The following is a 27,310-nucleotide window of genomic DNA, read 5'->3' as shown; positions in this document are numbered from 1 at the left end:
CTACTTCAGTATCCCAGGATTTCCAAGGAAGAGAGAGATTCTTTCAGTATAATTGACTGCTGTCTGATAGCTGTATGATAATCCTGTCAACAGAAATACAAAAAGGCAGGAGAGGAGGTTTCCTAAAATTCCTGGTTTGCCCACTTACTTACTTTCCATCTCAAGATGGAATCCAACCAGCAGTCCTTTTTTCTGGGTCAAACATCACTCAGGAGCCATATTAATATGAAATTGGCCTTTAGTGGGGAAAAACAAAAGGTAAGGTTTCATATTGTAATTAGTTACTTTTTGGAGATTTTCAACCATTCAGTAAAGATTCTTTCCAGCTGTCTGGAGGTTTGAAATATCCACACATGCTGGTGTGAACATGTAACACTGGTTGGATTAAGGAAATGATGCTTTCTTCCTTGGCTTTGTCTCATCCATCAAAAACTGTTTTGTAAACTTCATGTTTGCCTTTGGCAAACTATCTGAAGTGGGAGAAAGGATTGAATAAGAAATTCTTATTCTGCTCTCTAATCCACAAGCATGTAGTGGAGGGGAATGATCCTTTAGTGAAAAGTATTTTAAAAGCAAATTCTAAAAACATTTCCAGTTATGGCAGCAGTAAGACAGACAAATATACCTGTTATAATTAGCTCCTGGAGAAAGAGCCCTATGTAGACTGCATGGATATATGTCCGATATTGCAAACTGCCTGAAAACTGAGTAACCTGCAGACACATTTTGTGTTAAAAGAAACCACTTCAGAGAAGAAGCTGGCATAGAAGAAGTGAAGACTATGTTAGAGGATAGTAGTAATCTCAGCTCTAAGTTCAGTGTATTCTGTACTGGCTCTGAGCTTTGAGCCAATAAAAAGGCAACAAGCATAGTGTCCTACGTGATACATTAATTCAGGAGATTAGAGTGGTCCAAATGACAGGACAGATTGGTGTGTTTCACAGTTGGAGAAAGTGCATAGGTTCAGAGGCGTGAAAGCAGACATTAGTGTGCATGCATGCAGGTATACTTAAGTTGTGAGGATACCAAGAATGAAAGGAACGGAACTGTCTCCTTGCCTAAAACCTAAGTGTACCTAAGCAAGAATGGAAGGGGAGAGGCAGAACTGGAACTGAGAGGAGCAAAGGTGACAGCCCAAGAATGTTAGGATCAGTCCCTTTCCTGCTCGTGTTTCCCATTCTCTAGAAAGGAAAGACTTAGTAATGGTCAGCCCAAGTTATAGCCCTAAACTGGAGACAACAAACATATGATGGAGGAAACAGGTAGTGTTCTGGACATTACTTCCTTAGTGTATTTGCAAGTGGATTTGGTTGTTTTCCTCCCACTAAAATATTTTTTTTTATCAAAACAGTCACAAAAGAAGGGGCTGGGAGAGGAGAAATGCCAGTCGGAACTGCCAGTGCAGTAGCAACAGCAGCAGCAGGGTCTCCTCTGAGCTCAAACTACTTGTAGTGCCTGAGGAAGAAAGGTCAAAATTGAAGCATCTTTGTTTTTAAAAAAGGAGATAGCACAATGCTTTCTTTCCCCTCTGCCAAAACAAAAACAAAAACAAAAAACAAACCAACAATAATAAAAAGAAAATGAGAAAATGTGGAAAACGATTCTACACAAAAAAAAAAAAATCAAATTAGGAAATTAAAAACCATCGCCTGGAAAAAGAGGTGGGCACACTTCACTGGAGGCCCTCGGCTGAGGTGCCTGCATCCCCATCATGGCTGCTGGTCTCAAAGTTGTGCTCCACACCCATGATGTCTGGCTCCATTTTGCCACTGTCATTGATGAAGGTTGTATAGGCATCGCCTTCGGCCATCAGTAGTTTCAGTTTAGGCATCCAGCTCTTACGGACAACACGTCGTGCATTTGTGCACATATCAGCAGCAATTGCATTCATCTCACTCTCCTTGAAGTTTGGGGCAAAGTTCTGGCAATAAACTGAAGGAAGAAAATGAAGGACACCTTAATCATGGTTGCTATAGCAGCAATTGGGAATGTTCCCATGGCTCTTTGCCTGTTTCCAGCCCCAAGACCAGGGGTGCTATTCAGCAGGTTCTGACAGGTTCTGGAGAACTGGTAGTGGAAATTTTGAGTAGTTCGGAGAACCGGCAAATACCAACTCTGGCCGGCCCCAGAGTGGTGTGGGAATGGAGATTTTGCAATATCCTTCCCCCAGGAGTGGGGAGGGAATGGGGATTTTGCAGTATCCTTCCCCTGCCACGCCCACCAAGCCATGCCCACCAAGCCATGCCCACAGAACCGGTAGTAAAAAAATGTGAATTCCACCACTGTCCAAGACCTACTCACGCTTGCAAAGAGTCAGGGCCAAGTTAAAGCTTCAGCAGGAACTGGGAGAAAGGACTAACTTCAAACTTTTAAATCTGGCACTACCTTTATCAGTATGGTATATAAGCATTATAGATTTTAATAACTCAAAGAGATTACATGCTAGCTAGATTTCCTAGGTACCCCCTTTCTTTCAAGTGGGAAGTATAGTTTGCTCCTATATTTTATTCACCCTCCCATACAAATATTTTGAAGAGACACTCACACTTCACGGCATGCAGCACTCGGCTGTCGAGAGGTTTCCGGCTGGGGTCATTGGTAGAGGAACGGATTCCAGTGCCACAGCTGTTGGCAAGGGTGTTCCTAGCAATGGTAAGAAGGCAGTTAAAATGTTATTACACACTGTGTCTTACTGTGCTCTTCCTCTAATAGCTAATTTTGTCCACTTGAATACTATCTGTCTTTATCTGAGTCTCAGTTCCTGCCTTGTTCCTTGAGCCTGGGACAACATCTCCAGAGCAGAAAGGAACACTGGGATGAGAAGGAGTAAACACACAGGAAGAGACATCCACACCCACATACTTATTTCTCCATAGCACAGAAGCTCATTTACTCACCGGTCAAAGAAGGATGCTAGTAGCCGCCTGAGAAGCACTTTGTGCCGTGTTCCAGCACTAACATGGCAATTCATCAACTGTGCCCGAGTGATGTACACATTAGTACCTGAACAGAAACAAAGCCTGTTGTGTACATTCAAACTGTATACAGGCCAATATAGCATCTTGTCAAGTACCATGTCAAAAGCTTTATGTAGTGGGCAAAAGATAATACGGTTAAGGTGAGATTCATCCCATTTCTTGCCGATTCTGATATTGTAATGCCATCCAGTGGTTTGGCAAACAGACCACTTCACTTGATACTTTGATCCAACCAAGTCAGTTACACAAATGAGTTCTGTAATACGGTACATGATCTGTTTGGGAGTCATATCTGTGGCTAGGAATTTTAGTGGCTTACAGATATCCAGAGGACAAAATCAAACCCAAGCAAGAGCTTTGAAATTCTAAACATAGAATTGTTTGCAAAATGATTATTTTGCTGGGCTGAAAGGAACCTGTATTTTGGAAACCCATTCCTTAGATCAAATAGAGTAAACTTTTTGGAATGAGCACAGAGGCCGGAGCTGCTAATATGACTAACTAAACTGGGGCACTTCTTTACCTACTCAGTCCTGGCCACCAATCAATAGGTGGTGTCTCAGTGCCTTGTAAGACAATGGAAAGCCATAAAGACTGATTAACAGTATGTCACATTAAGAAACTATACATATTAAAGAGTAATGATGGGGATTCTTTATAGGTCATTTTTAACTGATGCCATTAAGCATATCTATAAGGACGAAATATTGACATTCCTCACAACTGATTGGACTCCGAGACCATATTCACAGATACAGTTACACCTATTTCAGTGTCAGCCCTAGATGCCATCTTTTCTTTTGGATCTTCAGGGCTGCCACATTTAGTGCTGTGGGAAAGTGGAAGGGGGGGGGTTGTATGGAGTTGGTAGAGTTATTTAGCAATAACAACATTCTTTTCTCTGAGAGTCAAGGACGTTCAGCCTGCACCTGGAGTGGCGTGACTGGGCGGCATCTTCAGTTGGGACAGTGGATTGATTGGACCATGTGATGGACATGTGGGTGCAGGGGAAGGGACTTTGACTTTCTTTTGGGTGGGGAAAACCCGAGAGCTTTCAGATTTGGATTTTCCCAGATGTGCCAATATGACATCTCCAATAAAATGGATCTTTGAAGAATTGATTGCCTCGGAGTCTTACTTGGTTGGGGGTGTTACTTGGAACCCTGACTTTCAGTGGAAAAAAGACATGCATAATTTTATCTTGTTATTAATTTTCCTTAGTTCTCTTTTCCGTGGTTCAGTATTCTGACATGTACTGTCAGGATTCAGCTTGGAGTGCTGACATGTACAAGGTGCCATAACAGGTAATACCAACAGAGGTAGTCTTCGACTTACAACAGTTCATTTAGTGACCGTTCAAAGTTAAAACGGCACTGAAAAAAGTGACTTATGACCGTTTTTCACAGTTATGACGTTTCCAGCATCCCCATGATCATGTGATCAACATTCAGATGCTTGGCAACTGGTTCATATTTATGACCGTTGCTGTGTCCCAAGATCATGTGATCGTCTTTTGCAACCTTCTGACAAGCAAAGTCAATGGGAAAGCCGGATTAATTTAACAACCAGGTTACTAACTTATCAACCGTAGTGAGTCACTTAACAACTGAGACAAGAAAGGTTGTAAAATGGGGCAAAACTCACTTAACAACATAAATTTTGGACTCAATTGTGGCCGCAAGTTAAGTACTACTTGTATTCGTTCCTTTCTTTAATTTTGGGAATTAAAGGCATCTTTAAATAATGTTAGCTCAAATTTTGACTCTATTGTAACATAATTATCAGGACTGCTTTTCGTTGAGTCAAAAAATTAATCCCCCAAAGAACAGAATGAATCTTATGTAAGAGGTAAGCAAGATTTTTCTTATTTACTGAAATCAGTTTCAACCCCAAGTAGTCCTACCTATCACAAGCTCCAGTTTCTCAGCTGGGTCACCCTCGTCATATAGCTTCGGATGGCATCGGTTTCCAATCTGGTTGATGAGTTCTGCAGGCAGTGAAGCTAGGTCCTGCCGCACTCGTATCCGGTTGCGAGACTCTGACTGCACCTGATCTGGCAGTGCTTCTACTTTTTCTGCTGAAAAAAGGGAAAAAAAGGAAGGATAGGAGGAAAATTGGAGAAAGTGGTGAGCAGATATGAAATGAAGGTACCAAGGCTATTCTTCTCTTTGAAATATTTGAACTCTGCAACTACATTTGCAACTTGCTCTTGAAGAGTATTCTTAAGCAAGTCATTGAAAGAGCTCAGAAATTACTGCATCCTTTTTTATATATATAAAAAAAATGGAATCACAACAACTACCTCTTCTTCTTCCAAGGAAGGCAAAGAAGTGCAATGCTGACAGGTGGAGAAAATCCACTATCATTGGATTTGTTTATTCATCTCAAGCAGAGATTGCTATTCACCCTCCTTGTCCATATTTCTAGGGTATATTCTTAAAATATTTCACAAACTTTTCAGGAGAATATATGCTGAAAGACCCGGAAGCAATCAGGGAGGCTGAAAACTGCAGCTTTTCTAGTGATTAGACCCTCAATACATATTTTATTCTTTATTTTTTAAAAGTAAGTCATATGCTATTTTTTTCAGCAACGATATCATACAATTCAATAATTTAAAGCTATCTACAAAAACAAACTAATGAAAAATAAAGGACATATGGTGCAGCAGCTGTGAAGCAGAAACAACTTGACAAAGACTGAAAAAGAAAAAGAAAGAAAGTTGCCTCTTATAAAGATCACATGGAATGCTTAAAGCACCTCTGATAAGATGCAACCCCAAAATATTAAAGTTAAAATAGAGAAAGACTTACTAGTTGTACAGATAAAGCTGGCCCAATCTCAGTAAGGTCCCTTCAGTCAACCCCCGAGACTGGGCTGCTGGGCTATTGAGCCTTTTAGGTAAAAAAGAGAGAACGGCTTGGATTTGGGTAGAAAATGAACAAGCAAGTTGTGTATGGCCCAAATGTATATATTATAGAGGAATGCTAGCTCAGGCCTGTCAACAGGTGACAAGAATATTCTGCACTATACTATTTCTGGTATTTCTGAATTTTCTTTGAGGGCAGGGCTGCTGGTTGCGTTTATAAGTCACCAAGGCAGAAATGACAACTCTTGACTTTGCGAAGCTTAAACATGTTGCTATGATTTCTTTTTCCAGTATATATTTTTATTACTTGTATTTCAGAAGATCTCCCAATCCCTGAGTAGAGAAGCCACGAAAATGTCCAGAAGACACAAGTTCCCATCATCACTATCGTAGCATTCTGGTTTGATATTCAACGTTGCAGTTGCCCCTGCCCCTGTCCCTTACTTGATGTGTTCAGGTGGAGGTTGACAGCCCTTTGTCATGGATACTGGCTTCCTGCATTAAGCAGGGAGTTCGCCTTGACAACTTACCTTGTCCCCTCCTATTTTAATTCTATGAGCAAGAGAACAAAAGTCACCCGTAGAAAAAAATTATCTAGCAAAATACAGGTCATGTAACTTGGTCTGCAAGTTGGCCTCAGAGTATGGACTCAAAGCCTTGGTTAGTCTGTTACTTTCAAATATACTACCACTGTATAAATATTATTCATAACAATTCCTCTAGGCTGACATTAGTATTAATATTTGGAGATTTATTTCTAATTATTCCTAGTTTAAAATCCTTCCCAGGATTGCTTCACACTTCTTTCACTTCTCTCTCACACACATACATAAAAACAAACCCACACAGAAACACATACAAAATGTATCAGAACACACCCACTTGTTTCATATTGGTCAACTGCAATATGCACAAACATCCCTCACGTTGGGAATCAAAAACAGCTGTTTTTGTGTCCTATTGTGCCCTATTCTTGGAGACTGCCTGGACAAGTCCTTGCAGTTTCCTTGGCAAACTTTTTCAGAAGTGGTTTGCCATTCCTTTCTTCCTAGGGCTAAGAGAAAGTGATGGCCCAAAAGCCACCCAGCTGGTTCTGTGACTAAGACAGGATTAGAACTCACATTCTCCCAATTTCTAGTCTGGCACCTTAAACACTACACCAAATTGGGTCTCCAGCTGGATAGCTACTGAACATTTCTGCTGTCCATATGAATCAGAGACGCATAGCCACACCTCACTTTTTAAACAACAGAAGTGAACATATGCAACATGTATCGGCTTTGGCAATAAATGTAAAGTTAAGCAGATAATATGCAAAGATTCTGTTGTCATCCAACCTTACTATCCATCCTACAAGATCTCCCTTGCATCTCATCTCTGTGAATATTCTGATCAAAACAGGGATAGAGCCCAATACACTCCCTTGCCTTAAAGCAAGCAGAACAGTCACAACGCTTTTTAACAGTCCACATGGGATACTCACCCGTCTGCCCTACATTCATCATGCTGTACATTGTGTACATGTTGCAGATCTGTCGGTACTGCTCATCGGAGCCTTCCTCGGGTGCATCTTCCTCTTCATCTTCTTCATTATGATAGGAACTGGGGCTGTCACTGGTGTAAGCACTGGAGGTGCCAGGGCTTGTCTGGTCTGAAGTACTGGGGCCGCTGACCACGCCTGCCCCTCCACCTCCCCCCGTTAGTGCTGCCTGCTGTTGCTGCTGCTGCTGAACCTGTTGCTGTTGTTGCTGCTGGACCTGTTGTTGTTGTTGTTGCTGCACTTGCTGCTGAGCCTGCCGGCTCCCCCCGCTCAACTCCTGCTGGGAGGAGATCTTGGCCATTTTGCGGCTGCCATTACTGCCACCACTATTCCCTTCCTTCTGGCTGTTTTCCCAGAGCCGCTTAACCACAAATGTGCATTGGACAGAGTCTGAGTCCTGTTGCTCTGTCTTTACACGAGAGACCAGGGGTAAGGGCGTATTGCCGGAAGGCCAGGTGGATGTCTGTGCCACAGGGCTCTGTGGCTCAGAGGAAGGCGCCTCCTCAGTGTGCAGGCCTTGCGAGTCACAGCTGGGCGAGCTGACCTTCAGGAAGAACTCAGTCCCCTTTTCCATAATCTCCTGGATCTGCAGGAACCCTGCTGTGTACATGAGCAGAAACTGATCACCCACATTCATGCTTAGGCGGCCAGTGTAGCAGAAACTAAGGATCTGCTGAAAGGATTGAGGTTGCACCGCAGCAGGAAGCTCCACCACAGTGCTCTTGCTGTTGTTGAAAAGGTCCCGGAAGTAGCAGCTGCTTGCAGCCAGCACAGCTCGGTGTGCCTTGAAAGCATGGCCTTTCACCACCACTGAGACATCACAATACAGCCCCTGTAACCGCTGCTCATTCAGGCATTCCAAGATGCTATTACCAAAGTTGGGGATCTCCATCTGGAGAAATTGAGCCATCCTCCTCTTCTTCTCCTCCTCACCCAGATGGGTACGCTGGAAAAAAGAATAAGGAGCCAGAGAAGTTAAATGTGGAATGGACATGGAAAAAGGGCAAAGGAAGGAGACTGGGCCAAAGAGAGGAGATCAGCCAGAAGTCGGCAATGTTTTGATAGCCTTGGGCCACCCTTTGTAAAAAATAAAAAAAAAAAATAGCTGAGAGCTACAGTGGACAAGGCCTTGAAATGGTGAGGACATGCAAACAGAAGAAGTAGGGTTTGATAGAGCATTTTTAAAAGGTGCTTTTAAACGTTTAAATCAATCTGACAGCTTATACCTCTTTCTTTGGTTTTCTGTTCTTCTTTCTTTCCATCTCCACAATTTGATACTTAGCTGCCAAATTTTGATAGTGTGATCTCCAGGGCCTCTGTAGACCACAAAAAAAGGGGTTCATAGGCCATATGAACCCTAGGACCACACCTTCCATTAGGGAGGTAGCAGAAATGAAGTAGTCCACGCAATCAACCATTTTACATGCTCTCTCTAGAAATGGAAGCGTCACCTTAAAGTCTTAGTTCTTCCTCCAGTTTTCAATATTCAAAAGCACTAAGTCATTCATTTAAAGACTTTGTGTATCATATAAACCCAAACCTTTGACAAAATGTAATTAGGCTCTGCTTTAACTAAACTCGTACTGAAGGTTAGGCATCTGTTTACTTACCTTGTTCACATCCATAGGAGAGTTAATTTGACATTAGCCTGCATTCCTAGCCATCAGCAAAGAGATGGGAAGTCTAGAGCAACTGTAAAATGAAGCTGTTATATCTGTATCATAGCTCCTCCACCTGACCCTCTGAATAAGCATGGCTGGATGGTGATGAAATGGGGAGGAGAAAAGAAATGGGGGAAGACTACGACAGATTTTCCCTTCTTACTGTAAGAAGCAAACAAACCAGGAGGTGATAGGATGTCAGTCTGTACAAAATAAGGCAAGATGCTCTCAAAAGATGGCTGCAAACTATACAGTTAAGGCAACTATCCATTGGTCATCTGGGGCCAAAGCACTAAGTAAACCATTTAGCTTAATGAGCACCAGACTGAGTGAGGTACTTTGAACAAACATGGCCAAAATAATTTCACCTCCAATTATACACATAAACATACAATCTCCTTTATAAATTGTTTTAACAGTAGTTTTTTTTTCTTTTTACGACCCTGTAATCCCCTGCTTTGGGGTGGGGTCGAGGCGACTGAGTGGCGCTGAGCGTTTACTGGCTGGATGCCCTTCTTGATGCCTAAGTGGAATTCACAGATATTTTCTCTTTGTACCCTGATAAAGAAACATCTGTCGCTCCCTAGGATTGAACTCTCATACCTTCCGAGTAGGTAAGCATCTTCACCTCTATGCCACTAGTAGCTTTTATTTTGACCTGAGGGAATTATTTAACAAATATTATAAAGAAATTAATACATAAACAAATAATAAGAGAGCTACACTGGATTTGTCTGCAAGCATGACATTTAAAATGGCTGTAATATTTGCCATACTCTGGGCACATTTTAGACTTCTGTGGCAATTAAAGCAACCAGAAATTAATAGTATTTGTAGTCCATTCTTATTATGTGATTTCCCCCTTTTTTATAGTATTCTGGTCATTTAAACTGAGAGCAGCATATGAAACTTCACAGCTCAAGTTCCTTCTTTTGATATTAATGAACATTGCAGGAGTTATGGAAAAAGGAAATATTTAAGTGTAGCTTCTTATTAATCTTGGTTAAAAACAATCCAATGTGACAGCACTAGGATTATGCTGAAATAAATATAGTAGCTTTGGTACTGTAAAATAGTTACTCATAATAAACAGATTGTAATCCAGCAGCAATGGTGATCTGCAAACCCAGTGAAGCTTCCTACCTATTACCTCCAGAAAGGGGCAGGCTCTTATGAGCATACTGATCTTCCCCGATAATAGCTCAGAGAACTCTAAATCATGGCACTGTCTTTTTAGGACAAACAATATGCGTGTCAGAGATAAGATACACTATGAATGTAAATGAAAGCTTGGGCTAAAAACAGACAAAATGGTTTTTTTTTTTTTTATTCCCACACATCATTTGCAACTGGAGGGCAGATTAATGCTGAGTGGAATATTAAATATCAACAAAATTAATGGTGGTGGTTGTTGTCCATTATTCTTTTACTAGAGAGACACTATGACCCAAAAGTTTCCTGCTGCAAATCACACAGGAGAGAGAAATTACTTTGCAAGGAATGACAATGCAGCTGAGGACACAGAATAGGTACACAATGGGCTGTTGCTTTTAAAAATTCCCAATTCTGCAAAAGGCTTGGGTGTGAAACAGTGCTTTACAGTTATTTGGAGATGGTTGGAGCAGAACAATACAAGATAATCCTCCCTACAGAGAGTTTATTCAGAATGCTGGCACTGGAAGTGACTAAGATTTCTGCTCCATGTTCAGATAGCATCAGGTAAATGCATCCCTCCTTCCCCCAAAGCTTTAAAACCGCTAGCAATTTTTGGAGGAAGATATAAAGAGGGAGAAAATAAAAACCTTTTATGCAGCTTTTTATAAAGCAGTACTGAAACATCCTTAATATGAATTTGTAATGGAATAGACTTTCAGTTGTTTTCAATGGAACATTTATCAGAATGAGACAAACATTCATACATTTTGAATGCTGAGCATTCCATTTCTTAAAAATTCAATTTTAATTTACTGCAATAGAGGTTTCTGAGATGACAATTTGCTGAGGATTTCACCATCTCTTCTAGAAAATGCAGGATACCCACCAGAAGCATAAGCATATTCTACAAATAGAAGATCCTGACAGCCATTTGGTAAACTTCTGATCTTTATCCTTTTTTTTTTAACCTACGATAATCAAGCAGAGATACAAATATCTAATAATAAACAAAGCTATGTATAAAGACGGAGGACTACATATGGGATGAAAGGCAAGACTTCCATTCCAAAAGTATCATTGTGCCGTTTCTATGATAGGAGAACAATCTCAGTGGGAAGGAAGGAAATTGAGGATGATTTGTAGCATTAATTCAATCTTTTCTTGGGCACCATAACTGGAAGGCTTAGAAGCTTTCCACTGTGAAAAGGCAATCATGAATCCTGATTATTATTACATTACAAATGATCCTTATTTATACCTATGTTGATCATGACAGCATTTGTTGAAGCACTAATATTACAGTGTATTGTTAACCCACATGATTTTTATATAGCATTTTTAAAATGATTTTATCTTGAATGTTTGATTTTCAATTATCAAGACAGCATGAACATGTTCTTCTTTTAATACTACCATTAAAGAGGATATCAACAAGAGAACACAGACACTATGGAATTCTTTCATTAAGAACTCTTTACAGCTTGAACATTGAATACGTCAATGAAAGCTGACAAACCAGACCGTTTATTCTTAACTAAACACAATGAAATGGGTGACCAACATTCACATCTTGGTTAGAGATCTGACACTGTGCCGTTTTTATACCACTTTCCATTGCACAAGTTCTAAGGAAAAATGTTTAAGGAGCCCAATGAAACAAAAAGTATAGGCACACAGCAGTTTTGTTACCTGAGTATTATATGCTAGTTTATTTAATGGACTTATATGAAAACTTAGAAAAAGACAATATAGCCTTTAGAGCGCTGCCTGACCAAATTTTCTGGCTAAAGATGATTGTTCTTCTGAGTCAAATATAATTACAATGGAAAGAGCAGGGTGATAGAACCAAACCATTAAATAAAATAGAGATTCTGGGGGTTTTTTTGGGAGGGGGGGAAGAGGTCCTTTTCAACCTGAGCCATTGTTTTCTCATAATTGTAAAATGAAGTCAAGTAGTTAAGTGTTCCATCTTTCCTGCATCTGTTTTTATTAAGTTTAAACAGCATTTTCATTATGCCAGAAGACTAAGCATTTCAAGTGATGCTACAATTCAGCTACTACTTGTATTCTTGCGGGAAGAAGGATAAACTGGGTGGAGGACAATTAGTGCCAAGTCAAAATATGCACATGGAAGGTTGCAAAACAGATTATATGTTATAAATTATTTTCTTGATCCTGGTTCCCTAACCCTGATCTTGTAAATCCACTGCTCTCTCAGATTCCAACTGAATCAGTAAATATTTTGCTGTCTAAGAAGATACACAGATAAAGCCTTTGGCTTAAAAACAATGCCTCAATTTCTACCCTAGACTGCTTGAAGTCTGAAGACAAATAACTCTGTTTCTCCATGAATCATATGCCCAGCCATATAAATAATGACACCTGTGGGAATACATGGAGTAAACAGCCATGAATTATATAACATTAGAAGAGTTGGGATATTATTTAAAATTATGGGTATGCAAAACACCTCAGATGCAAAATGTCCCATTTTGAATTCCAACACTTTCAAATGAAAGAAGCTATTATTCTGAATTTAATACAATGGCTTTAGGCTCAAAATGGGATGCTTTGAATTCAGTTCACAATTCAAAAAATTTTGGGAGCCACTACTTTCCAAATGACATACAGGTAAGAAGAACAGGTTCTTCAAGTAAACTGTAGCAGGAGCTTTTGCTGCCATTATCAAAGATGCATTTTTAAAAAATCTGGAGTACTCTCTTTGGGGACCATCTCCAAATTGCAGAATTTTCTAAGGGAAGCAGTAGTTTCTTTTTCCATCCATTTCAGAAGAAACTATTTCACAAGATATCAAGAGGGACAAATTACTCTTTGCTAACTATGAGCTGAAAGATTGCCCAAAAGATGCTTTTTCAAAAGGAACTGGACTTTCTTTGTTTTTCCTTGAAAAAAGGAAATGGCATCAAATATCACTTCTCTAGAAGACAGAACCACAGTATTATTTCAAATGTAATCCTGTCACTATTCTGCAGAGGACATCCACTTGCCTTCACCTCAAAATATTACTAATTCTAACATTATTTAAAGTTTAGCAATAATGTAATTTAATTGAGTGTGGCTTAAACAGTTTGGCAAGCATAGACATATGATTTGTAGCCTATAATTTAGCATTACATATTTATGCAGCCACTGCATCTTATTCAACAAATCATGATTTAGACAAATTGTAACTTAGTGCACTGTGTAAAGCCAGTCAGTAACAGATAAAGGATTTGAATTTTTTTGCATTAGGGCTATGCAGCACTTGTATATAATCTTCAAAAAGTATCTGATACTACCAGAAACAAATATAGGACCTCATGCAGCACCTTAGGGCAGCTGCGTCTTTTCCCAGAATCAGTGAAATACTTTTGGTGATTAAATCCAAATCCCTGCACAGCTATATTGTTTTGGTATGTAGAATTTTAATCTAGAAAACACTGGGAATTTACTCAAAGTAGCAGAAATAATGACGTGTCAGTCAAATATCAGTCAATTTTGGCACAAAACCTTCAGGCCTCTGCTAAAATGCTGAAGATGGAAAGGAATTTCACCTTTCAACACAGCAATGACCCAAAGCATACCTCCAAATGAACAAAAGAATGTCTTCACCAGAAGAAGATCTAAGTTTTGGAATGGCCCAAATCCAAAACTCATAGCCTGGGCCTGAATCCAACTATAAATCTATGTGGTGACCTGAAGAGGGCTGTGGGCAGGAGATGCAATCTGACAGTTTTGGGAGTGCTTTTGTAAGGAAGAATGGACAAAGATTCCCAATGCAAGATGTGCTGGGCTGACAGGCTCCTACCCCAAAAGACTGAATGTTGTCATAAACATTAAAAGGTGCTTCAACAAAGTATTATCTTAAGGGTGTGCATCTTTAGGCAGCCGTGTTATTCTAGTTTATATTGTTATTTTTCCCCTAAAAGATTTTTGTTTGTTTCTAATTGTACAACTTATATGTTATATTAAACGTGGAAAAAATTCTAAGGTGATTTACCTTAATCTGATTTTTTTTTACATTTCAAAAACATGGCATTTTAACAAGGGTGTGAAGACTTTCTGTATTCAGTGTAGCCAGGAACCAGAATCAACCCTATAGCATTGATTACCCAATTTAAAAAATTGTTCCTGAAATTGCTAAAATTTATTCTGATACAAAATAGGCTTTAATTACTGAATCACAAAATCACACTTTTTTTGATTGATTACATGCCATCAACCCATCACTAACTGTTAGTATTGTACAGATAGATTTTGTTCAAGATGATTTGTCCTTAACCTGGTCCTTCAGCTCTTCCACAATGGCACCCAATCACCACTTATAAGTGAGTCCATTCATGTTGTTTTCCTTCTACCTTTCCCAACATTATAGCTTTCTCCAAAGAGCTAGGTCTTTCCCTAGTGTGTCTGTAGGATCATTTGAGCTAAGTTAGTTGTGCCTCAAGTGAGAACTCTGGGTTGATTTGTTTGATGATCTTTTTGTTTGTTTTCTTGGCTATCCACAGTATACACAGGAGTCTTCTCCAAAACCAAAATTCAAAAGTGTCTATATTCTTCTCAACTTGTTTCTTCAAAGTCCAGTTTTCACTTCCAAAAAGTATCAGAGGGAACACTATGGGTTACATGATTTTGATCTTTGTAAGTATAGACATATCATGGGATTTGAATATCTTTTCCAAGGACTTCATGGCTATTCTACCTAAATGCTAGTTTGTGGTGTATTTTTGACTGGCTGTTTACTTTGATTCTAAAAGGCAAGAACTACCCACCACTTCAAGATTGTTATTATTAATTCTAAGACTGGTTGTTCTACCTCTTGTCATTAGTTTATATTTATTTTAGTCCCATTTTTTTACTATGCTCTTTGATTTTTATTACTAGTGTTTGCTGATATGGTCCTAACATGTCTGGCTGTCCCTTGTTTTGATCTACTATTCCTAGATTATAAACGGTTTTCTTTTCCAAACTTCTATAAGTGAGCTTCCAGCAAATTCTACTTATGCCATTTAGATTAGATCCACTGACCTATCTTAATACTATGGAATGGCAGGTTAACTCAGGTCTAAATTAGCTCTAGATGGACTTGGAATATACTATGGAATATAGTATACTATATTCCATATACTATGGAATAGCAAATTATCATTAAGTCTTGATCTTCTTATGCAGAATGATTGAATGATTGCCTATATTTCTCTAAATAAGGATTATAAACTGCATTAGTTAAATAAAATTAATGTTTGTAAGACACCCAGAGTTGCTTCTGGATGAGATGGGTGGCATACAAATCCAATAAATAATAAATAAAGTAATAAATCAAAATAATGAATCATGCCATCATAGTAATGTGACCTGTTTTTGCTTGGAATGTTATGTGAACAAACCAGTATGGTTTCTTACCTATTGTTTACATGTTATATGAACGTTATACAATTTTATTTTAGTTATATGGGAACCTTTCATTCTTGTGCACAATTTATTATGAGACATAAATGCAGTCACTGTGACTTGTTCACAAACCATGATTAAATCAATCCATGGGTTAATATTAAATCCAGTCAGCATGACAAATATTCCCAATAATAATACTAGGACAAATGCATATTTCATTGCTTCCACTTCAACTGAAGGGTGAGAATTCTTCTATCAATGCTTGACCAACAGCTGTCAAGTAGTCCCAATTACAAGTAATCCAGAATAGTCTATCAATATAAGAAAACTTCCCTCCCTTCCTTTGTTCTACTATCACTCAGAAAGCCTCTGTTCTTTTGTACCCTTCATGCCAGCCACCTGGCTCAGACATTTGATACTACCCATTTTTCGGAAAGGAAGTTATAACAAAACCGGGGAACCAAGGACAATTTATGCATTTGAGCAAAACCAACCCAAAATATAGTAGAATAGATCATCCCAGAACAAAAATCACTGTAGATCATTCTCTATGTTTGTTCTTATTCCAATATACGACGAATCTAGCAGACTTACGATATTAAGTTGGTTTGCAAGAATGTAACCACCAAACTTTGCAGGTTATTTCATTAGCCAAAAATTATAGTGAAATAATTCATAATGTAAATTAAAACAGGCCTCATAAGAAAAGCTGAGGCTCAAGATAAGACAACAGAAATAATTAAAAATAGGGAGTAGCCTGGAAATTGTATGTATTTATTTGATTCATGCACCAGCTTTCTACTCTGGAGAATATTTAAAACAGCTAACAAAATTTAAGAATACACAAAGGAAGAATTACCTAGATAATGTCCTTGCATAATCTATATGCCAAAAACTTCCATAAATTATAAATGTTAGATCGGTCTTTTCTGAATTTACACAGAGCAGCTGTTCTCTGAATATACAGTATTATGTTTCCATGTTTCCTTCCTTTCTTTTTTCCTCCCAGTTTTGTTAATGTGAGCCCACTTTCTTCTGTGTTCTTATCTGAACAACCTACTGAGAGGTTAACTGATATCTAGCAAGTGATCAAGATCAAGTCAGCTTTGTAGCACAACGTGCCCAACATGAAACATCTTAGCTGTAGGTACATTGGTTCAATAATATATACAATACCAATCCTGTTTAGGATAGGGTATCCACCTTGTCTAATTTCACTAGTGTCACAAACTGAAAAATGAGAGAAAAATATGTATAATGCTCCTAATTATAGGAACTTGGGTTAAAAAAATGGCAGAATTGATTTCAGAGATTGAAGGAATTTTCTTATCAATTTTATATTCCATCTTGTGTTTATATCAATATGCTGCATATGCCAACTGTGGTTTTAGGGAAACAGTATGTTGGCTAGCAAAGTCTTTAGTTCAGAGACCTATCTTAATACTAGACTTTGGATGTGTTTTGGGCACAATGGACCAAAACTGACTGCTGTTGACTTTGTTGTTAGAAAATGTTGCATGTGGCATGAGATGACTAAGGCTGGTAATCTAACGTACGTTTTCTACACTACCAAAGAACATTATGTGGAAGACTTAACTAGTCAGTATGTTGGAAGATAATATGGATAGAACCATCTACTAATGATTCCAACTATGGAAGATTGGTATATGCAATTTAAGAGCAAATGGTTAACAACAAGAATTAACAAATGGAATGGAAGGGAGTAGAAAGAGAGCCAGTTTGGTCTAGTGGTTAAGGCATTAGGCTAGAAACCCAGAGGCTGTGAGGTCTGATTCCATGTTAGACATGAAAGCTGGCTGGGTAACTTGAGGCTAGTCATTCTCTCTCAGACCATAATGTCAGGCTGTTTCAGGCCCAGGCAATAAGCTGGTCAGTGAGTATCTGCTGCAAACAAGGGATCAACACATGTCTGATTCTCCCTCCCCCTCCCGCCAAAGAGGAGCAGACCCTGAACTTGCAGGAAAATGCTATGTGAAAAAAATGGAGTGGAATAATGTGTTGTGTATGCAATTAAGAGAAAGGGAAAGGAAATGTATCAAAATATGATTGATTTGGATGCTTATGTTAAAAGATTGAAATAATTACTGAATGATAAAAGGAGAGATTCTGAATGTAAGAGACAACAATCACCTTTAGTGTAATTTGAAAACCACGGACATAGAAGTACTAACAGTGAAAGTAAAATAACAGAAGGATGACAAAGTACAAGTCTTGAAAGAAAAATGTTACACCATAGACAGAATGAATGAAATCCAATGTAAGAAAAGACACAGAAGCTGATAAGAAGTGGGTAAAATGAATGTCTGTATGTTACAAAGTGTACCTGGAGCTACACTAATGGGAAATATGAAAAACAATGTCTGGTAGAATAAAATTAAATAGGATATGGATGAGGAAAATACATATAAAGAATAACTGCTACTAAAAACAAAGAAACTGTTTAATGGATATACAGCAAAAACGGTATCTTTAAATATGTAAGTGAGAGCCAGTCTGGTATAGTGGTTAAGACACCAGACTAGAAATCTGAAGACCGTGAGTTCAAATCCAGTCTTAAACATGAAGTTATCTGAATGACTTTGAATCAGTCATTCTCTCTCAACTCTAAGAAGCAGGCAATGGCAATCACTTCTGAAATCTCTCCAAGAAAATTGTAGGGACCTGTCCAGGTAGTCTCCAAGAGTCAACACTAACTTGAAGGCTTCCCTTCCCTCCCATCAAAAAAGAAGTAATTAAATAAAGGAAGAGTTGAGGTTAAGAGAGGCAAAGAAATAAAAATGATTTTGATTGAAATAATTATTCTGGAATTGGGTGACAAGGGAAGTGTCTAACACAGTGAGTTCAATTAAAAGCAATGAAATAAATTGCATGAAATGGAAGTATGAGAATGTTGGAAAGAGTATTTCAGAAGTTTGTATAGAAATTGCAGTGATATTATAGCCGTAAGAAATTGAAATGAATGCTATAAATGTTAATATTTGAGAAAAAATGATGAAACGAAGTCATAAAATACTGAGAAAACACTAAATAATAAAGCTGCAGTACAAATGGTGTCACTGGAAAAATGTCAAAAAAATAAGTGTGATTTGCCAAGGGTGTGGCTGTGCAACATGTTTAACATATATTTGGAAGAAGGTATTAAAGAATGTCATTATTGTTCTCTTATACATATGGAAAGATAGCAAGAGTACATGCAAAAACTATAGAGGAATTAGTTTTTATGATTGCAGAGGTGTTTGGCAGAATTCTGACTGAAAGGATTTGAGAGATGACAATGAGCAATATTTGGAAAGTGTGGTGTGGCATTATGGGTCATTGAGAAATGCATGAATGTGAAATGTGATGTATAGATTTATAGAAATCATATAAAACCAATATGAAATATTTACAAAATATAAGACGTTACTGAATGTAGTAATAGTGGTATATGGTAGAAGCAAAGAAGCATGAAAATAAAGAGAATGCTTTGGGAAAGGTTCAATGACAAAAGTCGTTGAGCAAGACAAAAATATGTTTGGCTAATTCATGTATTTATGGATAAATATATGTAATGACATATGAAGTATTTTGGATGGGAACAGGAATATGAACATGAGCATTTTTTATGGAGGTCATACAGCATTGCTGGCTGAGAACTAAAAGATTTGTGGTAAATGTTAGAAAGTCTGCAACAAATACAGATCTTAAAGTTAATGTTTCAAAGACAAAGTAGTTATCTAAATATTTCTTAGTCACTTTGCAACATTACAAAACTAACTGTAGCTGTTGGTCGCATAGATTCTAACAATCGAAGAGCAGAATATCAGGTGACACAAATTCTCTATTCTTTGCATCCATAAATTAGGACCATCAAGGATTATAGTTACAACCAGCCTTTCAGAGAAATGCTATCTAATTTACTATGAATAAAAAGCCTGATTAGCCTGCAACCATACACCTAGATGATTTGAGTAACAAGTCTGGCCAGTTGGGTCTCAGAAAAGGGACTGGCCCTAAGTGGACTGTAAACTTTTTCAGGCAGAGTAATCCTTTCAATAATTATAAGCCTGAACTGGGAATGTAAAATGAAAAATCACAATCCCATGGAGTACTGTATCAAACTAAAAGTGAATGTAATCCTTATCTCTTATTTATGCTTAGCTCCGAATTTAGAAAAACTATTATCTCTTACAAATGTTGTAAGAAAATATTGGGGACTATCTTCTCAACCATGTTCTTGCCTGTACTTTTTGCATGGAAAACTTGGTCTCTTGTTGCTAAAGAAAGTTGGCATTCATTTCTTGTCTAATCTAACAATGAGAATATAATGTAATTCAGTGGAGCTTACTTCTGAGTAAACAAAGAACTAACCAGATCTAACTTTAATCACAAGAACTTTACATGTTGATTAGATTTTTGTTTAAGAAAAATATCTTCAGTCCTAAATTGTCAAATGTTTTTCAGATCCTTTCAGCATATATATCTGAGGATTATGCATTTCCTGAAATCTGAGTTTTCTCTCTTATGCAATCAGCCTCAATAGTATAAAGTTGGAAACTTGTTATATTGTGTGATTCTATGATGGCAACAACCTTAGCAAAGCCCAGAAGAGAGAGAATTTCTTCTACTTCCAAGATTCAGAAGCTATTAAAGTAGTTCATTTCCTTGTAACCAACATTAAGCAGAGAATAGATGGTGTCCAGGAGAACAAGGAGGGTTGGTGGTTAATTTTGTAATATGAGAGCTCCAGCCTTCATCCTCCTAACACTGTCTCCACCCAAGACTGGGAAACTAATTTAGTCATTAATAAAGCCGAGCTTCCTGTTTCAGGTTTTGTAAGTACAACTCAGGTCTATCCCAGCAGCAAAATGATATCTCCCTTTTGTATGAAGACAATACAATGACCCACTGTTTCACAAACTAAAACATTTTCTGCTTCTATTTCTTCCTTGCAGTCAGTAGGAATTGCATTAATTAGTAGGCCTTTGTCATTTCCTTTTATATTTGGATGAAGAGAGGAATCAACAAATCAGTTGGACAAGCACAGAATCAGAAAAGTTAATCAATCAGCAGATCTTGAGGCTACTATTTATTAATTTGGAGCACTTATATTGCAACTACTAGCAGATTCTTGAGATAACTTAAAATGAAGAAAAACAAAACCTTATGCAGGTCTTCAGATATTCTTCTGAATTTCTGGATAATAAAGGAAATGCCTGTTTCATTCACCGGACATTAATCTTACATAAGGCATAAACCTAAAATACCACTATTATTTTTCTTTTTTTCTTTTGAGCCCAATAGTACATGGAAAAGGTAGAGAGGGAGCAACCTCTTCCAGCCCTCAGAAATTTTAATTATTACCAACCATTTTCTCACCTTATTCATACAGCAGAGACAATCCTGTCCAATGATTCACCTTGAATTCTTACTAGGACAATAAGAACTGATTGAACTGAGAACTAATATGCAGTCTCTTGTAGCTGTGACATATAAAAGTATATAGTCACTAATGCTAAAAAGTCTATAAAATACACTACTTCTCCAGCAGCTTGTGGTTTTTTGCTGTTCATGAAGGAAATCTTCCTCCTGTCGCCCACTCATTCACCCACACAGAATTCTATTAATTTTCTTGAAAACTTTTTGTCTGATGACCAGAGAAATAAAAATACTGTTTTTTTCACATGCAATTTTGACATTCCTCCTGTCTCAAAACACCATATGTATTGCTGACCTATCAGAATACAAATCTATTACAGAAAGCAATCTCAGTTAATGTATTAATAGGGAACTATTTCCTGTTCCCTTTTGCAGGTTCCAGCAACTTTAGAACTAGAAACACTTAGCAAAATACCTTAAACATTTATCTTAGTAATCTTACCCAATATGTTGATATTTCTGTCATTTATAAAACTGCCTGAGTCTTCTTTTAACTTATTTATATAGTGTTGGTCATCCCTGTCCTAGTGTCAAGCAGAATCAACTGCAAAATGTACTGTGTGAAAAAAGGTGTTAATTTGAATCAGTAAAGCATTATTTGTAATGAAAAGGATTAAAGAGTACCCTCCCCCATTTTCATGATGTCTATACAATACTTATATATTTAATTACTGTAGGTATTAATTATTCCTTCTAAGTTACAATTGTTATCAATAGTTTTGCTTCCTACTTATATGAAAGACCCAACCCCACTTCTCTTTCAGTTCTATAATATTAAGATGAGTTTACAGTGTTGAATACGATATTCAGCTATAATATGCTTCAGTAAATGTTTTCACTATACACATTTCCACACCCATATTCTCAATTAATGTCAATTAATGTTAAAAACAGTAAGCCAAGACTTAAGTATCAGACCATTCAAATATCACTACAGATACTAGTTAAAGTTGAAAACTGAAACTTTACTGACTTGGTGAATGAAATTATATACTAACCACACTTTCACTGACTTCTTCTAAAGAGAATATGTAAATTACCACAATTCAGGAAAATAATTAATGAATAAGGGCAGATAAAGTGGTGACTGGTAATCTGAATTAATCATGAATAAATGAAATTGATAACTTGGAAGGAATTATGTTTCTATAGAAAGATAAGTCTCTATACTGGAGGGAGGTTAGAGACTATTGTTTTAAAGCTGCAATCCTAAATGGTGTGTGAAAATAAATAGTGTGATAGAGGTAGCAACAAGGAGGGCAGCTTTCTAAACTACAGGATGCAAAATCTTCCCCCAAAGTTGTCAAAAGTGTTTCTAACAGACCTAGGTTTATAATAACTCAGTGAAGAATTTCGCAGTCCCTCAATATTTTAATTCTGAAGTAGATGCCTCCACAGGAAAAGTTCTAGAGATATACGTCTTACTGGAGCAAAAAGGAGCACAAGAACTGAAAATTCTTTACACAACTCTAGTAAAGAAGTTGTGTAAAGGAAATATTGTAATAAAAATGATTTTTTTAAAAAAAGAAAATTCTTAAGAAATATCTTTCTCACTATATAGCTTACATTTTAAAAATTAAATAATTATTCCATACTAATTCTGCATTCTTCTAACTTTTCCTATCTTCTCATTGGACCACATATTAAAATGAGTAAGTTTTTATTGGTTCAGTTTTATTAAAGGAAAAATGGAATAATGATTAGACTTCCACACTCTACTTTTTTTGGGGGGGGGGATGGTGAAGTACTTAGTATTTCTAGGCTTATAATTCCAAATATTAATTTTTCTGAGTAAACAATGTAAAGGGTTCAAATATACAAAATATATTCTTCTAACACTGCAGAAAATGACCTGGACTGTCAAACTCCACAAAGCGACTTTCTACAGAAATACTAGTATTTGAGTACATGGTTTCAGCACTGCAATCCTGCACATGTTTGCTTCCAAATCCCACATCTTAATAGGATTTATTATTCATGCATTCTATTATCCCATCATTTTCAACAGAATTAGGTTTGGGTTCTGGCGTCACAATATAATGAGCACTGCTGGCTCTAATATGTAACTACAAGTGCCTGATAAAAAACTCTTTGGAACAGATCTTGATATCTGTCCAAGCACTGATTCAGTTTCCAACATCACTCCAGTTTATGTAGCACATTTAGTGTAATCTAAGTACAGACTAATTTTTAGAGACACAATGAGAAAATTGAAGAATTTTAACAGTCTAATTTTCTCACTGCAAAATCCAAATTGCCACATGTTATTTTCATAGACCTTCCTTTCATTCAAAAAGTAATCCTAGGATTACTTACAAGGCAAAATTGTATGGTATGGCAATAAAGTTGGTAGATAGAGCAAACTGGAGTTAAAGCAAGAAAAGGACATGAACATGATGACAGCACAGCAGGGAATCATTGTTTAATGTTATTTGGGACACTTACTGTCCCATCTCCACAAGCCTGAACTTAAATGGTAATTGTCTATTCTCATCACCATTCGTGGAACTATAAACCAAATAGCCCTCATCCCATCTCCAGTCAAAAAATAACCCTAAACTAATCTCCCCCCCCAAATGCGCTTTTTAATCTCCCCCAATCGCCATTGCAAAATGTTGTGAGAAACTGCAAAGTGGAGGCTTCAACTTCAGACCCGCTTGTTTAAAAAGAGTAAATCTTAACGAATCCCGGTTTGAGTTTTCGAGAAAAAAAACAAAAACAAAGCGGGCGCGGAGTGCCACCGCTCCGGTCTTTTCGGGTGGGCATCAATCTTAGCTTTACCCCCAACTTCCAACCCTTTGGGTGAAAACTTCCCAAGCCCCGCTTTCTCTTGCGCGTCTCCCCCTTTTCCACTAATGAGGGTTTTAACACCGAAAGCTCCCCGCTGAAGGGAGGCGAAAAGGGGGAAGGAGGCCAACCTCCCCACCCTCTTTATTTCGGTGCCCCTTCCTAAAACAGGGACGAAGCATCCCCGCCCCACCCCCCTCAGCTCTCGAATCCCCCCCCCACCGGTTTCCAGGCCAACCTGCCGGCCGGGCCTTCCTGGAGAAAAGCCAAGCGGGCTCCACCTAAAGTTTTCCTTCCGCTCGGCTCCCTTCGCACCCCTTCAGCCGCCGGCTGCGAAGGGTACGGGCAGGAAGGAGGACAAAGCCCCCGTAGGGAAACCCGGGGAATTTCGGACGGGCCTACTTGGGAGGTGAAGCCGGACCGTCCAGGCCGGCGGAGAGAGCCGCGGGAGGAGGAGGGGGGGGGGAACGGTCTCCACCGCGTTATGGGGCTCCGCGTGAGGCCGGGAACGAAACGTGCCCCTTCTTTTAGAGGGGGTGGGGGAGGTCGAGGCTAGCCAGGCGGCCTAGAGCCCCAGCAGCAACGGTGGCGCCGAGCTCCGGCCGGCCGGCCTGCTCCCCGCGCCGCATCCCATCTTCTCGGCGTGGCGAGGCAGAAGGAAAAGGGGTGCCGGCCCTTCTCAAGGGAAGGCAGAGAGAGAGGAGGGCGAAAGGAGGGAGCAAGCAAGCGGTGGCCTCTTCCAGAGGGAAAATGGGCGCCGGGAGCAGCTGTTGTAAGCGGGATAGGGCTCCCTTGGCCTCCGGCAGAAGACCGGCCGGTCCGGGGGACTGTTTCGAGGTGAGGGAAAAAAGTTTAAAGACCCGGAATAATGGGGGAGGGTCCCTGCGTTTGGAGGAGGGGGACAAGACCGGGCGGGCTCCGCGCTGCGAGCGGCGGGGACGCGGAGTTAGGGGACCTTTCGGAACGGGGGAGGGGGGGGCCGCCCGGAGGTCTCACCTGTGCAAAAGTAGGGCGGGGGGGGAGGAGGAGGAGGAGGGAAGATCTCGCTCAACGGAGGGGCTCTGCTCCCCTCGCCCTCCGAGCACCACTAGCAGCAGCCATTCATTGTCAGCCTAGGCAAGCTCAGCGGAGAGCAGCGCACTCGATCGAGCCGGGGGAGCGCAGCGCGCCGCCAAGCCGGGCCTCCAGCGCTCTGCTCCCGAAGGCCTGGCTAGTGGAGCTCCGAACCAGCTGATGACTGGCTGGTTTTTATCCCCGCTCCGGCCGTCGGCACCTACTTTTCTCTCGAACCCGAAGGGATGTTTGCTCTTGAACTCGCCGCCCAGCCCAGCCCGATTTCCTTATATCAGACTTGGAAACAAGTTTCCATGCCGGAGGGAGGGGAGATAGGAGAGCAAGGGAAAAAAAAAAAGTCTCATCTGGAGGATCTGCGATGATGGAATATCGCAACATTTAAGGAAAAGGCTGTGTAAATGACGTCTTAATTTTTCCCTAATTTGTTCCTATTGCTATTTAGATTTACAGTGTTGAATCCTTCATCCCAAATAAAGGAACAAAAGGTTTTCCTCCAGAACTAATTCTCGACTAAAGACGGTACAGTAGCCTGACGATACAGAAGTTTCCTATAAATCCAAGGCTAAATCACAGAGTTTCTCTTGAGTAAAATTAAACAACTGACTTTTACAAATCTGTAACCAGGTACTGAAGGTTACAGAATTGGGCAATAAATATTCAGAGTGCTTAGCAACCTCAAAATTTGGATGTACGGTCTTTGAACTCCAGGCCCGGGTATCTACAACTGCCAAATTTAGTTAGAAACCATGGTAGGTTAATATGCAGAATCTATTTGATCGGAAATAGAATTTTCTGATTTCAGGGGAGCATATTACCAAGCAAGAAGATAAAGACAACCCTGATGTGGCCCTCAGTGAAATCGAGTTTGACACCCCTGCATTAGACTATTTGAGACAAGTGTTTGTAGAATGAGAGAAGAAATATTAATCATCATTTCTTTAGCTGAAGTTGCAATTTAGTCTTCCCATAATATCAGTGAAAAAGTTAACCACATATCTAAATTGTTAATTATTTTGCGTTCTGATGCTCTATAGGTCAATTTACAACCATTTGTTTAGTGACTGAAGTTACAATGGCACTGAAAAATGACTTCTTTTTCACATTTACTGCACTGGTCGTGTGATCAAAATTCAGGTGCTTGGCAACTGGTATGTATTTATGAACATTGCAGGTCTTATGATCACTTTTTGTGACCTGACATGCAAAGTCAATGGGGAAGCCAGATTTACTTAGCAACCATGTTATTAACGCCAACTTTAGTGATTCAGTGATTCACTTAACAACTGTAGCAAGAAAGGTAAAAAATGGGGCAAAACTCACTTAACAACTGTCTTGCCTAGCAATAAAAATTTTGGCCTCAGCTGTGGTAAGATGAAGACGATCTGTAACTGGGCTGTAATTTTGCTTCAGTAATAAAAACCTACATATTTAAGAATCTGAATGAGAAAAATAGCTAATAAAATATTTCACAGTTTTAGATGTATGTAAAAAGGGCCTTTTGCAGATTGTGACTGCAGTTTGTTCTGTTCTGAACTCTGAAAATTAAAGATTGGTGATTATCAATTTCAAATTTGCATTTTGCAATTCTAATCTCAACCACATTTGAAATGAAATTGAGAATTCCATTTGAAAATGAGATTTCATGAGATTAGACTCATCTATTGTTACACCCTCCTGTCTTGCATTAACTAAATATGGATTTTGGGGTCAAAAATTTATCTTTGCTAATGTTAGAGCATTGTGAATGTTTATTAAATTATATTAGGAGTAACATTATTTAGGTTCAAAAGGAAGCAAACCTAAAATATTAGGGTTTTCCAACCTATATATTTAAAATGATGTACACAACACTTTAGTTTTTAATTTCAATTTTTAAATTTTAGCTATCCTAGGCTTGTAGCCAAAAAATGGAGAAGGGCAATGATAACTTCAAGGACCATCTGTTTAGTATATTAAAAACTCAGCCTGAATGATGTCATTAAAATTGCCAAAACAGAATGCTTCTTCATCTGATTCTGTGCTTTAAAGGGCAGCTTAAACTTCAGAACTTTCATAACATGCAGCTGAACATAATCTTCTGTTAACCAAGTAGCAACTAAAACAATGCCTTGACCTTACTTGAAATCCAAAATGTGGTCATTACATTCCTAATGCCTGGAGCTCTTTAGAAAATGAAGACAGTAAATATACAATAAATGAATGAGTGCAACATAATTGTTTAGGTTTCAATAAGTTTAATAAAAGAGGAATTCTACCAGGTACAGCTTTTTTCATCTCTTTGAAAAATTGCATGCTACCATATTCTCTTTTTCAGACATGCAGGAATTTCTGCTGCCGTTCAGCCTAATTTAATCCATTTAATATGTTTGTACACTTTGAAACCATTTAAAATTAATAATAAATAATTTGATTA

General features: G+C 38.7%; 1 protein-coding gene and 1 long non-coding RNA gene across 7 annotated transcripts; one reads left to right on the top strand and one right to left on the bottom strand.

Moving 5' to 3' along the window:
• Positions 1–220: 220 nt before the first annotated feature.
• NACC1 (nucleus accumbens associated 1) lies at positions 221–25,181 on the bottom strand. Of its 6 annotated transcripts, none has more exons than XM_034406881.3 (7): positions 24,820–25,031; positions 8,614–8,703; positions 7,331–8,333; positions 4,882–5,055; positions 2,898–3,003; positions 2,546–2,643; positions 221–1,932 (listed from the first exon to the last, which is right to left on the bottom strand). In XM_034406881.3, the coding sequence occupies exons 2-7, from the start codon at positions 8,647–8,649 to the stop codon at positions 1,673–1,675; spliced, it is 1,677 nt and encodes a 558-aa protein (XP_034262772.2). In that variant the 5' UTR covers positions 8,650–8,703; positions 24,820–25,031; the 3' UTR covers positions 221–1,672. The 6 variants fall into 6 exon arrangements, with proteins under 6 accessions (XP_034262772.2, XP_034262769.2, XP_034262777.2 ...); XM_034406878.3 differs by having other exon boundaries at positions 4,882–5,052; positions 24,820–25,023; XM_034406886.3 differs by lacking the exon at positions 8,614–8,703 and having other exon boundaries at positions 24,820–25,181.
• LOC148115443 (uncharacterized) lies at positions 24,110–27,310 on the top strand. The gene is made up of 2 exons (XR_015732525.1): positions 24,110–24,660; positions 25,340–27,310. It is a non-coding gene; the product is annotated as an uncharacterized LOC148115443 (long non-coding RNA).

Source organism: Pantherophis guttatus, chromosome 2 (genome assembly GCF_059756535.1).
Source record: "Pantherophis guttatus breed Tessera chromosome 2, ASM5975653v1, whole genome shotgun sequence".
In the NCBI taxonomy this organism is placed as follows: Eukaryota; Metazoa; Chordata; class Lepidosauria; order Squamata; family Colubridae; genus Pantherophis; species Pantherophis guttatus.
This window is presented reverse-complemented; position numbering and strand designations above follow the sequence as displayed.